Here is a 16,074-nt window from a genome sequence, read left to right on the forward strand (position 1 = left end):
AGTTTAATTGAAACTTCCTTTTAATCCGATTATCTTCCTGACTTTGTATACTCAGAAAAGTAATGACATTGTCCATTAAGTATGCAGACCAGTTCCAAATGTGTACACGTTGTATTCACAATATGTTCAATTGTGTGCCAGGCAACGACCAACACAAAAATTTAAAAACACTTTAATTAGAGTTTCTTTCTGTCACCTCAAGATTCAATTAATGGTTATTTAATAAAACTTTCATATTACACAAAATTGTCTTTGCCTGCTGTAAGGCAGCTGGATTCACCATCGGTAGAAATTGCCTGAAGGGCCTCTTACAGACAGGGAAAGAGAAGCTAACAAGAGTCCCCTCAGAAACTCTGTGTCCTTGGATTCACCACCAGTGCTCACACAGCCTCTGCAGCCATACAGAGTCCAGTCCAAACCATCAGCAGACCAAAAACTGGATGCAAACCTCTGACATGATTAGGCCCTCAGCACCCTCAAACATCCTGGTTCCAATACCGGGTACCCATTCAGCCAGTTTCAAGCAAATGTCCAGGAGTCTATAGCCTGGTGTGGTTCCATTGAACGCAGATACCAGCAGCAAGCAGCCTGTGTGGGTTACTTGCCTCAAGTCATTAATAGCTCACTGCCTGTGTGTTCTTCAGCCATAGAGCCCCTCACTGGTCTATGGCCATGGTCACTGTCCTGTGGATCATCTCCTCTGCTTCTCCTTTTCAGATGGGTGGTGATCCCTCCATTTTCTGGTGCCCTGTGCCAGTCCTCTTCTTACCCAGAATGTGCAACCCCTTGAGGCTGCTGCCAGTTATAGGCATCATCATCGTGGGCTCAGATCCCATGATTGCAGGATTTAAAAATAAACCACCATCTGCTCCTTTAATTTACAGCCTGTATGGTGCTGATGGCAAATGGACTGGGTAGTAACACCCTTCTGGGAGCGCTATGGCTCCTCTCTCTGGTCTCTGTAGGACCGCACCAGGGCCAGCGCTGCTGTTACGGCAGCTCCATCAAATGCCACTCTTCAAGCTCTGAAATATCTATAAAATAACTCATCTATACTCTCACTTCATTCCCATCAAACTGCTAAGCATCCTATTTCCTTTCTCTTCTTCCCACATGGTTGGTCAATACAGCACAGTAACAAGCCATTTTGCCCAGGAGTCCAATTTACACCCAATTAACCTACACCCCCAGTATATTTCAAACAGTGGGAGGAAACCTCCATCAAAGTGTCTGATATCTATCTGGCTGGGATATGTTAGGTCTGCTTTGTTCATGAATGAGTGAGACAAACACCAGGCTGAGTCGAAATCAGGGTTCTTTGTTCTTTATTACCGGATTGTAACACTTGCAACTAACCATGTTAGTCGGAGAATGCATTCTGCCGTTATCAGCAAAATGGTGATTTTTTATACCCTTGGATACATGCTTAGAACATCATCATATCATTACTTGTCCAATTACTAAAACCGTTGCTATCCTTTCCCTGCTAGCTTCCTGCCTCTCAACCCATCAATGTCTCTCTTATCTTGTAAGTACAAGGATGCATTCACATCTTGTTACAGCCCTGTACAGGGTAACTCCTTACACATTCCCATCTCATGATGTTTTACCTTACAGATAACAAGCATTTTAATCCATGTGTATCTGTGTAGCCCTGTTCAGAAAAACACACACAATAATATCATGAGATCATAAAACAAGAAATAGGAGCAGAAGCAGAGCAGAAGGGCATTCAGGTCTTTGAACCTGATCCACCATTCATGAAGATCATTACTGATCTGTTGCATCAGTGCCATTTTCCACCATTATCCTCATTTCCCTTAATGTCCAGAAAACCATTAATCTATATTTTGAATGAACACAACAGCTGAACTTGGGCAGTCTTCCAGGCAAGAGGATTCTAAGTAAGTGAAGACACTTTTCTCTATCTCAGACTTAGATGCCCAACTTTTTTTATTCTAAAACTGTGACTCAGATCGTGGATTCCCCATTCAGGGAAACATCCTCCCTGCATCTGCTTTGTCAAGCCCTTTAAGGATTGTTTATGTTTCAATGAGGGTTCCTTTCGTTATTGTAAACTCTGGAGATTACAGTTGCAGTCTTCTCAATCACTCCTCATATGGAAAGCATCCATACCTTCACTGGAACCAGTCTAGCAATTTGCTGCCCTCCTTCAGTAGCATTTACACCTTTCCTTGATTTAAAAAAAATCAAAACTATCCTCAATATTATACATGCTATCACACCAAGGCAACAAGTCTTTCTTAATCCTTTTTTTGGTAAATTTTATTTTTCATTTGCATCAATACAAGTACAAAAGAATACATAATTTCATATTTTCTACCCATTACCTTCCCCCTGCCTTCCCAAAAAAGTAGGAAAGATAGAAGAAAAGACAAGAAAGCCTGCCTGATAATCATATAACCTCTTAATTAGTTAAATTTCAGATTTACATAATGATCTTGAACCTTAAATTAACTAAGGAGGGTTGGAGTGGGGTCGTGGATGCTGTAGATGAGGTCATAGCAATAAAATCCATCCATGGTTTCCAAATCTTATCAAATTTTTCTGGTTGATTCTGTAAATTATATGTTATTTTCTCTAATGGTATACAGTTTAGTAATTCCATTTGCCATCTTTTCAACCCCACATTATTGTCTAATTTCCACGTTACAGCTATACAATTCTTTGCTATTGCTAGATTTAGAAACTTTTTCTGATAAATGTCTAATTTCAAATCAAAAATATCTCCTAATAAAAATATTTTGGGATTTTTCCAACCTTGCATCTTCATAACTCGTCCAATAAAGACAAGAAAGCCTGCCTGATAATCATATAACCTCTTAATTAGTTAAATTTCAGATTTACATAATGATCTTGAACCTTAAATTAACTAAGGAGGGTTGGAGTGGGGGTGGTGGATGCTGTAGATGAGGTCATAGCAATAAAATCCATCTTCCCAAAAGTTTCCTACTTTTTCACATTGCCAGACTGCATGGAGAAAAGTTCCTACTTCTTTATTACATCTAAAAAAATTGATCAAAGCAATTGAATTAATTCCATTTAACATTAATTGTATTAGTTACACTTTCATAACATAATTTTGACCATACTTCTTGAATTTGTATATTTAATTATCTTTCATCTCAATTTAGATTTAAATAGATCCTTTTTCTGCATAGTCCTTTGCAATTTTATATACATATTAGTAATAAATCTTTTGATATTCAAATCCTCTCTTAAAAAACAGCTAACTTACTATTTGCTCTGTTAATTGCTTGCAGCAGCTGCATGTTGGTTAATGGCAACATGAGCACAAATATACCCAGGGCCCTTTCAACACCAACCCTACTTGGTCTCTCATCATTTTTTTGTTGTGGCCATCAAAATTAACAATTTCATCTTTCCACCATCTGCCACACTGTTGCCAATTCCTAATCGGAACACTTTAGATATTCTCCTCCATATTCACAATCTGATCCAGTTTTGTATTATCAGCAAATGTGAAAACATGACATTTAATTCCCTCAGACAAATTGTTGATGTCAATTATGAAGAGACATTTTTACTTATGCATGATAACCTCTGTGACCTTTTTAATATTCTTTCTTTGGCTCCTCTTGCAGGCCATTAATAACATCATCCAATAATTCACCATGTCCTTCTCAAACCTTCCCCTCTTTCTAACATCACATTCCAGGTCAGCTACATTACATTGGACAGCAGGAAGTTCTTCCTGTAGAACTGAGGGGGGAAAAAAAAAACATCGTCTTTGTTCCTCTTATGTGGAGTTAACTCACCTCTGATAGAGTGTTGTACTTGCAAATGTGCCATGTTTCACATCATTATTAAACAGCTTTTTCAGAATTGAAATTCTCAATTCCAAAATGTACAGACCAATATCATTCAATCAATTGGGCTAAAAATAAATTAATTGGGTTTAACTAAATTGATACTTGCAGGATTTCTATATGTATAAATTGGCTGTCACATTGCTTCATTTCAAAGACACAATTGACTGGAAAGCATTTTAGGGCATTCTAAGATTGTGAAAGTTGCTATGTGATTACAAACCACATTGTTTCTATTTCACAGAACAAGAAGGGGCACAAAGCATAACGATTTAAAAATGACAAGGTTAACCTGTTCAAGTTGCTAAATTTTCAGGGCATATTACTTAGCATTCTATATTAAGTGTGTAATGGAGATGTGACGCCCTTTCAATTAATGAATGAATGCCCATTGAAAAACCCTTTAAGAAAGCAATAGGAGTGAAATGAGAGGCATTGCAAACACCTCTTGAATCACTTTCTCACTTCCCAACAGCTGGAAAATGGAGGAGCTAATTTGCCTTAATCCCCATGCCATTCACCACACTCAAATGACCATGAAAAATATGATGGAACTATGATTTTGCTCATAATAACTGTCTGTGAAGAGACAATTAACCATTTGCTCTTTTGCTTGGTTCAGGCACATGTTCATATTTATGCCAAATAATCATGGAGTTTCTAATCTTTGAATTTTATTATTTCAGAGATGGTTTGTAAGAGTGAAATATGACTTTCAAGGTCAAACATCAAAGTAAGTTTTAATATATCTAATTTACTTCTTCCATATAATGATTTAATTATTTTTTTGTAGGGAGAAACAGATTTTCTGGCATTCATCAAGCTATGAAAGAAAACAGTAAACTTTAAATCTATATCTTTCCTTTTCCAATCAATATTATAATATATTTTGAGCAAAGGTAACAAGATTATGTAAGTCTGTGGAAGTGATCATCTAAAAATATTTTATACATAAAATTTATATTTTGTTATTAATCGATAACTGCCTTATATTTATTACTCCTAAAATAAGTTTTGTCTTAAAAATAATTTACATATCTAATAAAATGATTTTTAATATAAAACTGGATTTACTTTTCACTGCATCTATAAACAATTTGCTCCTAATTTTGTTGTTGGAGATTTAATGTGCAAGTTCCCATTCATGGTCAATTCTGTTCAAGTTTATTTATCATCCTATTGCACCAATACAAACTAACAAAATAAAGTTCTTTGATCCACAGTGCAAAACTGCAAAAACACACATAGACAGAGATAACACATACAGACAAGAACAGTATCTACGTACAGCAAAATTCCTGGTATCCAGCCCCCTTAGAATTGATAGAAGCCAAATAAGTGCAATTGCGTGTTATGTGATTGGTAAATTAATGGCAAGGGGCACTAGTTTTAAGCTTCTGGATTTTTTACCAGTTTATTTTCCACAATTTGTTTTGGCTGGTTCCTTGAGGCTGCTGTTTTCTTGAATTCTGGATAGCAGGGGTTTTATTGTACATATATTTAAAATAAATATTATTAGTAAATAATGGAGTCTCAGAGAAGCCACGAGCAAGAATTGCCAGAAGACAAAAAGATTGTCACTGTCAGAATATTGAAAGTTATGAATTGATGTTCATCTACCACATATAATTAGCATGTAAGTAAGAAATGTAAATTACAATCCAAAAATCATAAAATGCATTTGATTAGCATAATTTAACCCAGCCAAGACGTGAATAATAAAAATATGTTATTCTTTATATCTACTAAAATGAAGAGTTTTCTTTGATTCTAATTGTTCTAATTAGTGCAGCAGAAATTGCTGAGAAACGTAAAATATTTGAAAAATCAACTGTTTTCAATCCCAAGTATAAAGGATCGGCATTTTTTTCAAAGATCAATTATTCCGCAGCTTTACTTTCCATGACCTTTGTTCAAATCTAATGTATAATGAAAGAAAATATCTTTCTGTGAGATAGCCAAATAGCTTCAGGCTCTTCAGCCTGATGTTGCAGGACAAGTATCTCCCACATAAGAATCCTTTTTTATGCACCACTCATTTTACATCTAAAATAAGAGTTACCAAATTGTTTTTTTTTTATTTGGATGTAATCCTTACAAGCATTCATAACTGGCACATCAGCTTTTCACATCACAGAGGGTGCTTTAAAATGGTCTTAATCTGTTATTATTACTGGCAAACCCATCTACAAGTTTTTAGATTCTTTTGATGTGGTAACTTAATAATGTTCAAAGTTCAGTTGCATGACCAAATGAAACTTAATAATATCTCTGCAGAGAATTGCCTGTCAAAAAAGGAGACATTGTCTTCATCCACAGACTGAGGGATGACAACTGGTATGAAGGCGAATGCAATGGAAAGAGTGGTTTGCTCCCAGTTTGCTACGTTGAGGTAAGACAATTCTAAAAAAAAATTTTTTTTATTAGTTTTTAAAAAGAAATACAATACAGTGAAGAAAGGGGAATGAAATTGAAAATATAATATTGCATATGTACATGTGTGGCAGCTCTAGAACTCCCAGAAGGCATCAAACCAGCCATATGTCATCAGTGCATGATGACATCACCACATGTAGAGTGTGTAATTCAGGCTTTTAAAAGGTTGTGATGGTGATGAAGAGTAAATCCATTTGATTCACTCTAAAAATGCCTTTTGTGGCTATGTTGTCTGTTCACTGTGATTCCACTGGCCTATATATATATATATATATATATATATACATAATGATAAATCTTCAAACAGTGTAAACTTTGTTTCCCCTCCCCCCACCCCCCCGCCACTGCAATGGGTGAATTGTTTTTTTTTTAAATAGCATCAAAAGCATTGTATAAAAAAACCCACCAAATCTACTCTAATGAAAAAAAAAGAAAAAAATGAACAAAAAAGCTTATCCTGAGAGTTACATATTCTGTAAATCAAAAAAAAACAAAGCTAATACTATATCTCATCTGGAAGAGTAAATACACCTAATCACATTAGAAACATTTACATCATATGAAAATAAGTCATAAAAGGTCGCCATGTGTCTTCAAAATTCACCAAAGAATCAAATTCATGATGTCTAATTTCTTCTAAACTTAGACAAGCCATAATATGAGAAACCCATTGAAACATTGTTGGAGGTCTAGAGTTTTTCTATTTGAATTGGATGGTTCTTCTAGCCAACAATGTAGAGAAGGCCACAACCCATTGAACAGGTGCAGAAAAAACTCGGTACGTCTGGTTCAATAACCCCAAAAGAGCAGTTATTGGATTGGCCTGTAGCTCCACCTGGAGTATAGCTGAAAAGATATTAAAATTTTCTTTCCAATAATTTTCTAAGGATGAACAAAGCCAAACCATATGTGTCAATGTATCAATTTCAGATTTGTGTCTGTCACAAATAGGGTTAACATTAGAAAAATACTACCCAATTTATCTTAGGGCATGTGAACACGATGTACCACTTTGAATTGGATTAATAAATGTCAGGCAAATATAGATATATTTACCATTTAATTGAATCATTCCACTATAAAAATGTAAAATTGAAGTGTAAACTTCTTGATTTGAATTTTTTTTTCAGCCCATATCTGATCTTCAACCACACAAAGATACAATTGATGAAATAGCAATTGCAAAATTCAGATTTACTGCTTTGACGAACATAGAGTTGCCACTTGAAAAGGTAAAGTAATCTTATTGATCTCACCTTAGCAAATGAAAGATGAAAGTCTGTGGGAGCTGAGATTGCAGTAAAAACATAAATATGATGGAGGAACTCAGCAGGTCACGCACCATCCATAAGAGTTAAAAATAGAAATCAATGTTTCAAGCCTGAGCCCTTCATCAAGGCATGAAGAATAGCAGGCTGGGGGAGAAGGAAAGAAAGGCCAACAGACAAAAGGAATAAATGGACATGAGAGGAGGACAGGAGAGGAAAGGTGAGAATTTATCAGGGAAGGATGGGTCTATGAATGGGGGAGCAAAGAAAGAGAGAGTGAGAGAAAAGGAGAAATAAGGATAGATGATGGGGGGGGTGGGGTTGTTAACAGAAACGGAAGTCTATGTTAATGACATCTGGCTGGAAGGTATGCAGATGGAATATGAGGTGTTGTTCCTCCAATTTGCAGGTGGTCACAGTCTGGCAGCTCATGAGTCCATTTTCAGATGTCGGCATGGGAATGGGCTGTGGAATTGAAATGTTTGGCCACTGGGAGAAACCCACTCATGTGATCTATAGAGAGAAGGTGCTGAATTAAGGTGCTGAATCCAATATCTCTGATGTAGAGAAAACCAAAATGGGTCAGTGTCTCTGGGAAGTGTGGTCACATGTATAAGCAGTTTTTGCATTCACAGTGGGTAGGTGCCAAGGGGGCAATTGGTGGAAAGGAATAAGATGATGAGGGAGTCACTGAAGGGTTAGTCCCTGTGGAAAATGGAAATGAGAGGAGAGGGGAAGATGGGTCTGGTGGTGGAATCATGTAATAGGTGGTGTAAATGGTGGAGGATGGTATATTAGATGTAGAGGCTAGTGGTAGGTGAGGACAAGGAGAATCCTGCCATTGCTGTGCATTGGGACAGAGGGAGCTTGGACAATGTGCAGGAAATTGAGGATATGCAAGTGAGACCTGAGTTGACAGTAGTAGAGGGGAAGCGATATTTTTCTGGAGAAGTAGAAAGTATATGTTGATCTCTCATGGAAGACATTGTCCTGGGAGAAGATGCAATGGAGATGGAGGAATGGTGAGAAAAGAATGGAATCTTTGCCGATGACAGGATTTGAAGAGGTATAGGCAAGGTAGCTGTGGGAGTTGGTAGGTTTCTGGAAAATATTTGGCAAATGTTTGTCTCCTATGATAGAGACACAGAAAGATTGAGATTGGGTGAGTGTTGCTCAAGATGGACCATGTGAATTTAAAGACAATGAACTCATCATGGGTGCATGAGGTAGCATCAAAACGGTTAATAACATGGAGGATCAGTTGAGGAGCCTTGCCTGTGTTGACTTGTGGCATGCATTGCTCTTCATAGCCACAAAAAGGAAGGGATAGCCAGGACCTACGAAGGTACCCATGGATATCTCATTGAAATTTACATTATATATATTTACCTACTATTGACACTGTGAAAACTGTTGAGTTCATCCAGCATTTTTGTGTTTTCAGCTCAGCATGAATGGTTTTAATGGGGTTTTTATGGACCAAAAGCCAGAACATATAAAACCACAAAGTTTGGATGGGAAAATTAAAGAAAATTGTCTACTCTTGTCCTTATTTACCTGTTTTCATGATATATTTAAAAACGAATTTACCTGCTTTCAAAAAGTAAATGCAGAGCAGAGAAGTTCTTCAGAAAATTATAGCTTATTCCTCCTTGAAAAACTTTACATTTCAAATATCTTAAACTATGAAAGCCTACTTATGTTACTGAACAAATATAATAGAAAGTGTAACTTTAAATTACACCATGACTTTTATATAACTTTTTAAAAATCCGGAATCAGTAAAAGGTGACCTTAAAGCTATCAGATGACTGCAAATAAAAAAACTACTAGGTCACTAATTCCTTCAGGGAAGGAAATCTGCCACCTTTTTCCAGTCTGGCCCACAGGTGACCTTTGTCTTCAATTAACATTGGTTTCCCATGCACAATTCCATATTTCAGGGCTGCATCAAAACGCTGTTACCAAATGTCAATTTTCACTTTTTTTTAAATCAACTGCATTTCATTGTATTCAAGCCACACTTTATTTCACTGAAACAAAAAGGCTGTTCCTAAGAGAGGTAGCCATTGGTCTGGGATACTTAGCTACTTCTGTGAGTCCATAAAAGGCAGGTCAAATACTAAAATCTTCAATGTTAGCATTTCTGTTACTCCTTTATATTGTTTCAATTTTGGTATAATTTACTTGCTCCTAAAGAATATTAGTAATTATGGTTTCTCAATTGTCCAATCTACTTCATACCCAACTGTAGAAATTATCAGTGAACCTTCCAGTATTTTCCAGCATCTTCGCATTTGCAATGGAGAAGCTTTGTTGCAGCATATTTATTGAAGCAATCCTCGGAAAATTAGAAATCTATTGAAGACCCAAGTTTGAATATTAATATTTCTATTAGCAAAAACGAAGCATAGGAAATTGAGTGATTTTCCAGAAATTCAGTGGGCTGTCACTCAGCTCATCTATGTGATAACAAAGAACATATAAAACCACAAAGTTTGGATGGGAAAATTAAACATCATTGGCAAACCTGCAGTTTTAATAAAATAACAGCCTTTTAATAAAAATTAGCAGGGAAGAGTAGGCCAAAGTGCCCCTCAAGAATGCCCTGTCATTCTTCAAGATCCTATCTGATTTCTGTACCAACTAAATTTTCCTGACTCGATTCCCTTGCCTAAAAATTGGACTTACTTATCTGTATTAGGTATAAAACAGAAATACAAAAATAAAATTCACACATTAATGTATTTGCACCAAATTTGGCTGAAGTCTGTCAGGACATTGAGTATAAAAGTTTACAAGACATTTTGCAGCTGTATAAACTTGAGTTAGGCTACATCTGGAGTGCGGTCTGCAGTCCTGTTTGACATTGCAAAGGATAAGTAGGCTTTGGAGAGGGTTGAGAAGAGGTTTGCTAGGATATTGTCTGTACAAAAGGATATTAGCTATAAAGGAAAGATGGACAATGAACTCATCATGGGTGCATGAGGTAGCACCAAAACGGTTAATAACATGGAGGATCAGTTGAGGAGCCTTGCCTGTGTTGACTTGTGGCATGCATTGGATTGTTTTCTCTGGAGCACTGGAAACTGAGATGTGAGATGAAATATAATTTTTTGTTTGAAAAACATTGCCAAACTGAGACCACCTGCAAATTGGAGGAACAACACCTAAACTTCCATCTGGATACTCTTCGACCAGATAGCATTAATATCGACTTCTCCAGTGTGTATTAGGCCCCTCTCCTGATTTTCTCTCCATCCCGATCTGTCTCCTTTCTTCTGTCTCCCCATCCACTACCCTCTCCATTCAGAGAGAAACCCCCTCCCCCTATTGCTTCCCAGTTTTTATTTTCTCTTCTGTCCATGATGTTTATTTTAAAACAACTGTACTTTATTAGCTAAAGTACACAAAAGATCGTGTGGAGTCATCCACCTTGCATCCAACCAAAGCTGCCACAAAGGTCGTGGTTCCAAGTTGTATAATTCTATGATTCTCTAACTCAACAGCATTCCCACACAGCAATCTTCATTTCTTTCTTTTCTGGAGGGAGTAGTAAGTGACAGGAAAATAAACCATTATCTCGATGGAACAATACATTAAAAATGTTTCACACAAAAAAAAAGTCAGATGCTATTAATCAAATTTTAAAACATAAAGAAATGCCAGAGTAACTCAACAGATCAGGTAGCATCCATGAGGTAAGAAAAAAGTCAACCTTTCAGACTAATATCATTTGTATGTTTAATCTGTGGCGCTTGCAGGAGCTGAAGGAAATCACTGCTGCCACACTTAAGGTAGTTAACAACTTTTTTATTCAAATTCAGTGTGCCCCTTTAAGGGCAGCATGAGCTCAGTCACCTGGTGCATTGTGACGTCATAATCGTTGCCCAGGGTGCGCGCTGGAAGGGATGCTGGAATCAGAGAGAAACCTCTGACGATGCCATTTCCCCATGGCCGCCCCACCACGTAGCGATACAAGTGGGGCCAGTTCGCCATGAGGATGTGTCCTGCCACAAATCCATAATTCTCACCATGATGGAACACAGCTTGACTCATTAAATCATGAGTCCTTATGAGTCAGTCATGAATTCAAATTGAAATAGGGTTATATTAAATTAACACTGAAAGTTGAGTCTGAATTGAGACATGTTAAGGCAAATTGTGGTTGTGAAGACTTTGTGCCACAACAAATACAATTAAAATGTTCCTTTTGTATTTCACTGTAACCCCAGTATGTCATCTGTATGCAAATATGATTTAGCATGTCATGAATTTGAGGTCAACAGTAAAATGTGGCATTGCCTGTTAATCTGGACAGCTACATTGGTCCATGCTCTGACTTTATTTCAGAATCAGACAGTAATTTTGCTTCAGAGAATTGATGAGAACTGGTATGAAGGAAAATACCCTGGGACAAATCGTAAAGGGATATTTCCTGTCACATATGTTGAAATCATTGGAAAACCTCCAGATGATCTTATCTGCCAGCAAGAACTGAGAGCATATGTAAGTGATTTGAAAATTGAAATGACTTCCCAGAGGTCCTTACATCAGGTAAGATGGTACAAGGGATGATTTTGTTTGATGTCATGGATACCAGTTTTTCAAATGATGTGCCAGTGTTTCCTTCCAAACTGATAACATAATCATTCATTAGTTATAATTATTTTATACATTTAGATATACAGCACAACAACAGGCTATTTTGGCCCATGAATTGGTGCCACCCAATTTACACCCAATTAACCTACACCCCTGGTACATTTCCAGTAGTGGGAGGAACCGGGGGCCCCTGGGGAAAACCCAAAAAGACATGGGGAGAATGGACTCCTTATAGACAATGCAGGATTTGAACCCCAGTCCCGATCACTGGTGCTGTAAAGGTGTTGTGCTAACTGCTACGCTAACGGTGCCACCCTTAATGTTGTATACTGCCAGATTCACAAAAGAACCAGCTGGTCTCCTTCCTTATTTTAGGAGGTATCTACATGCATTAGAAAGAGTTTAGAAAAGGTTTAAGGTTGTTTCCTGGAATTAAGGTCCCTTAATGCTTTAAACTAATAGAGGTTATAACCCTAGGACTGGATAGTGCTTGATGGGACCCATTTCCTATATTGTCCCACTCATCCCCTATTTACTACATGATTCCCACAGAATTACTAACCCCTTTCAACTACCTAGATGCAATTGAACTTGAGATTTCATTGCAGTTGCCATCCTACAAAGAAAATAGTATGTGAATAGCTGGATCTTGGGTGACAAAACCCATTCAACCCTTATGATTTGTGACAGTTTACATTATCAAAGACCATTTGACTACTTTTATGACATTATGAAGATACAGATTTGTAACATGGTGTCAAAAATCTGTATGTGCTGATGGCATCATTAAAATATGAACATAAATTACTTCTTTTAATTACTTAGTTACCTTTTGAAAAATGGATTTGTAAATCTGGCAATAATTCTACAATAGTAAAAGTAAATAACGAATTCATTTTGCCTTTATTGCCCATTATTATTCTCATTGAAATATTAATGAGGCTGGAAATAATAAAGTTCAGATGTCCTCCTTCAAAAATGTGCTTTCACTTTACCACCAACTCGACCCTCACCCATAAATCTTCCATTGCCCCCACATCTGCCCTGGTCCCTTCCGCCACTATGTGTAACAAGGTCAGAATTCCCCTTGTCCTCACCTACTTCCTCTCCTGCTTCCATATTCAACATATCATCCTCTGCCATTTTCACCACTTCCTACAGGCATAGCTCCCTTCTCCAGGGACCACTCCCTCCATGACTTCTTCATCCACTCCTCACTTCCCACCAATTGCCCCGTGGTACCTACCCCTGTGAATGCAGGAGATGCTCCACTTGCACCCTCATTACCTAACTGACCACCATTTGGGTCCCCAAAACATCCTTCCCAGAGAAACAACACCTCAGTTGTGAATCTACACAGATCATCTACTGTGCCCGGTGCTCCCGTTGTCTCCTCTACATCGGAGGGACTGGATGCAAACTGGGAGATTGTTTAATTGAGCTCCTTAGCTCTGTCAGCAAAAATGCTAGAGATCTCCCAGTGGCCACCCATTTCAATTTCCCACCCCATTCACCTGCCAACATTTCTGTCCATAGTCTCAGGCACAGCCAGGCTGAGACCAGCAGCAAACTAGAGAAACAACATCTCATATTCCACCTGGACACACTCCAACAGACATTATAATAGACTTCTCCGGTTTTTGTTCCCCACACACATCCACCCTCCAGCTTTCCCTATGTCTCCTTTCCTCTAGCTCTGTCTCTCACTCTCTCTCTTTTCCCTTTGTCTTCTTTCTCCTAGCTCTGCTTTCAAAGAGTCAAAACACCCTCCTCCCCAATCAATTCTCATCTATCCTCTCTCCTGTGTTCCATCCATATTCATATCCAATTAACACCTTTTGTCTACTGGTCTGTATTCCTCCCTGTGCCTATTCTTTCCTTCTCCCCAGCCTTTAAATTCAGTCTCCTTTTTATTTATACATGAAGAAGGGCTCAGACCCAAAAATGTTGGTCATTTATCTTTACCTCCATTAGATACTGTGAGACCTAATATTTACCTTTCTATTCTCCAATATAGGCACTCCCCAACTTGCGATCTACGTGACTTACATCCATCCATACCTATGACCAATTTTTTTTTAATATAAAATTTATGCAGTTTATGTTGTATTTAGCAACCCATAGCAGGAATTACAGGGTATGTAAGAGACAAATTGTGTGTACTTACTTCATTAGTTGGTGTTCCGGGGTCCACAGGCTAGGGGTGGCCATCTTGATTCCTGTGCGCATGGACAAGTCTTCGGTTGGCGCAATCCTGCTGGGCTCGCATATTGGAGTTTGGCTGGCACATGCAGGAGAGTTAAGGGCGCGAATTCAATATTGTCAGAGTGCTTAATTCTTGTGCATCCGCCAACCGAACTCTAGTATGTGAGCCCAACACACATGCACCAACTGAAGATTCGCGCATGTGCGCAGGAATTAAGATGGCTGTGCCCAGCCTATGGACCCAGGGACCCCAACTAATAAAGTAAGTACACATTTTGGCTCTTACATGCCCTGTATCCCTGTTATGATTTGTCAAAAATAAGATTTGATTACAAAGTTTGCTTTAAGACTTCGGTACTCTACGTGCACGGACAAAATTCTGACTTACATCCATTTAAAGATACAGCCAATCCTTTGGTTCCAATTATGATCGTAAGTCGGGGAATACTGTATTTGAAAAGTTAGACATACTGGTGAGATGCGATAATTTATAAATCAACTTACTTTACACTCCAAAAACGAATGAATAAAAGTGCTCTCAATCTATTTCATAATTACATATTAAATAATAAAGTACAGTAAAACTCATTATCCAAAATGGTTGGGACCGGGCCTATGTCAGATAAACATTTTTTCAGATAAGTTATTATCTTTTAAAAGCAACCCATTAACAGCAAATCACTTGTAACAGTGTTTAAACAACAAACAACAAGGGAAGGCTTTTTAAGCATTCAAATAATGTTTAGTTGTCACCAAAAAAAATGCTGGCCACAGCCAATTACTGACCCCTCCCCACCAAGGCTCCGCTCCTGCCGGGAGCCCAAGGTCTGCACTCCTGCCTGGGAGTCTGAGGGCCACACTAATGCTCGAGAGCTCAAGGTCCCCGCTGATGCTGGGAGCCTGACATCTGCGCTGCCGCAGGCAAATGAGGATTTCAGAGAATCTGATTTCAGATAATTGGAGTTTGATTTTTTTCTGTGTTTAATGCATTGTTCTGACTTGAGTGCTGTCTTAGCTTAGGAAGCTCTAATTTAAAGTGTGCATTTTCTATTTATATCTGGCTTCCTTATTAAATTGTGGGAAAATGTATGCATTTTTCTAAAGAATTTCTTTTCTATCTCTGACCCAATGTGTCCAAGCATTTGCCTATTGAAGTCCCAATCAGATCTGGACTCTATCGGCAGCTACTGATGAGCACAGATATAAAGAGTCAATTTGAAATATTCACATGTGGAAGCCAAATGGCACTTTTTGGTGAATTTCATTTTTCTCCATAACCTGGATTGAAGCAGCTATCACCACTTAGCTAAAATGTAACTATCATCTTCTTTGAAATTAATTTATTACTTTAACATATATTCTGCCAAAACCATGGTCTGAAATCTAACAACATGACATTTTACAATTCCTTGTTCAAATTTATATTTAACTAGTATAAAAACATATTTTGAGCTGAGGATAATCATTTTAATATTTGTAAGTAAAACAGCACAGAAACAGATTCTTCGGCCCACCTCGTCCATGTATCTACTGCCTTTCTGTTAAATGTATCTATTCAAAATTGGGGTAAGTTTGAAACTTTACTTAATTGAACAATAGATTGTGTTCACTATCAACCATTTCCTGGGAATAAAGAGAGCAAAGTCATTTTCACATCTGTAAACATTTATGTAGAACCAGGCAGCTGAAAAGTAACAGAATCGAACCAA

At 37.7% G+C, this 16,074-nt stretch overlaps 1 protein-coding gene across 1 annotated transcript in view; it reads left to right on the forward strand.

Moving 5' to 3' along the window:
- LOC138743523 (sorbin and SH3 domain-containing protein 2-like) overlaps nt 1-16,074 on the forward strand; it is a 49,778-nt gene that overhangs the window by 21,248 nt on the left and 12,456 nt on the right. The window contains exons 7-10 of the mRNA XM_069899016.1: nt 4,538-4,584; nt 6,129-6,243; nt 7,418-7,519; nt 11,909-12,112. Of these exons, the coding sequence (XP_069755117.1) occupies nt 4,538-4,584; nt 6,129-6,243; nt 7,418-7,519; nt 11,909-12,112 (468 nt within the window). The remainder of the gene's footprint in view (nt 1-4,537; nt 4,585-6,128; nt 6,244-7,417; nt 7,520-11,908; nt 12,113-16,074) is intronic.

The sequence above is a fragment of the Narcine bancroftii genome, chromosome 9 (assembly GCF_036971445.1).
Source record: "Narcine bancroftii isolate sNarBan1 chromosome 9, sNarBan1.hap1, whole genome shotgun sequence".
Classification (NCBI taxonomy): Eukaryota; Metazoa; Chordata; class Chondrichthyes; order Torpediniformes; family Narcinidae; genus Narcine; species Narcine bancroftii.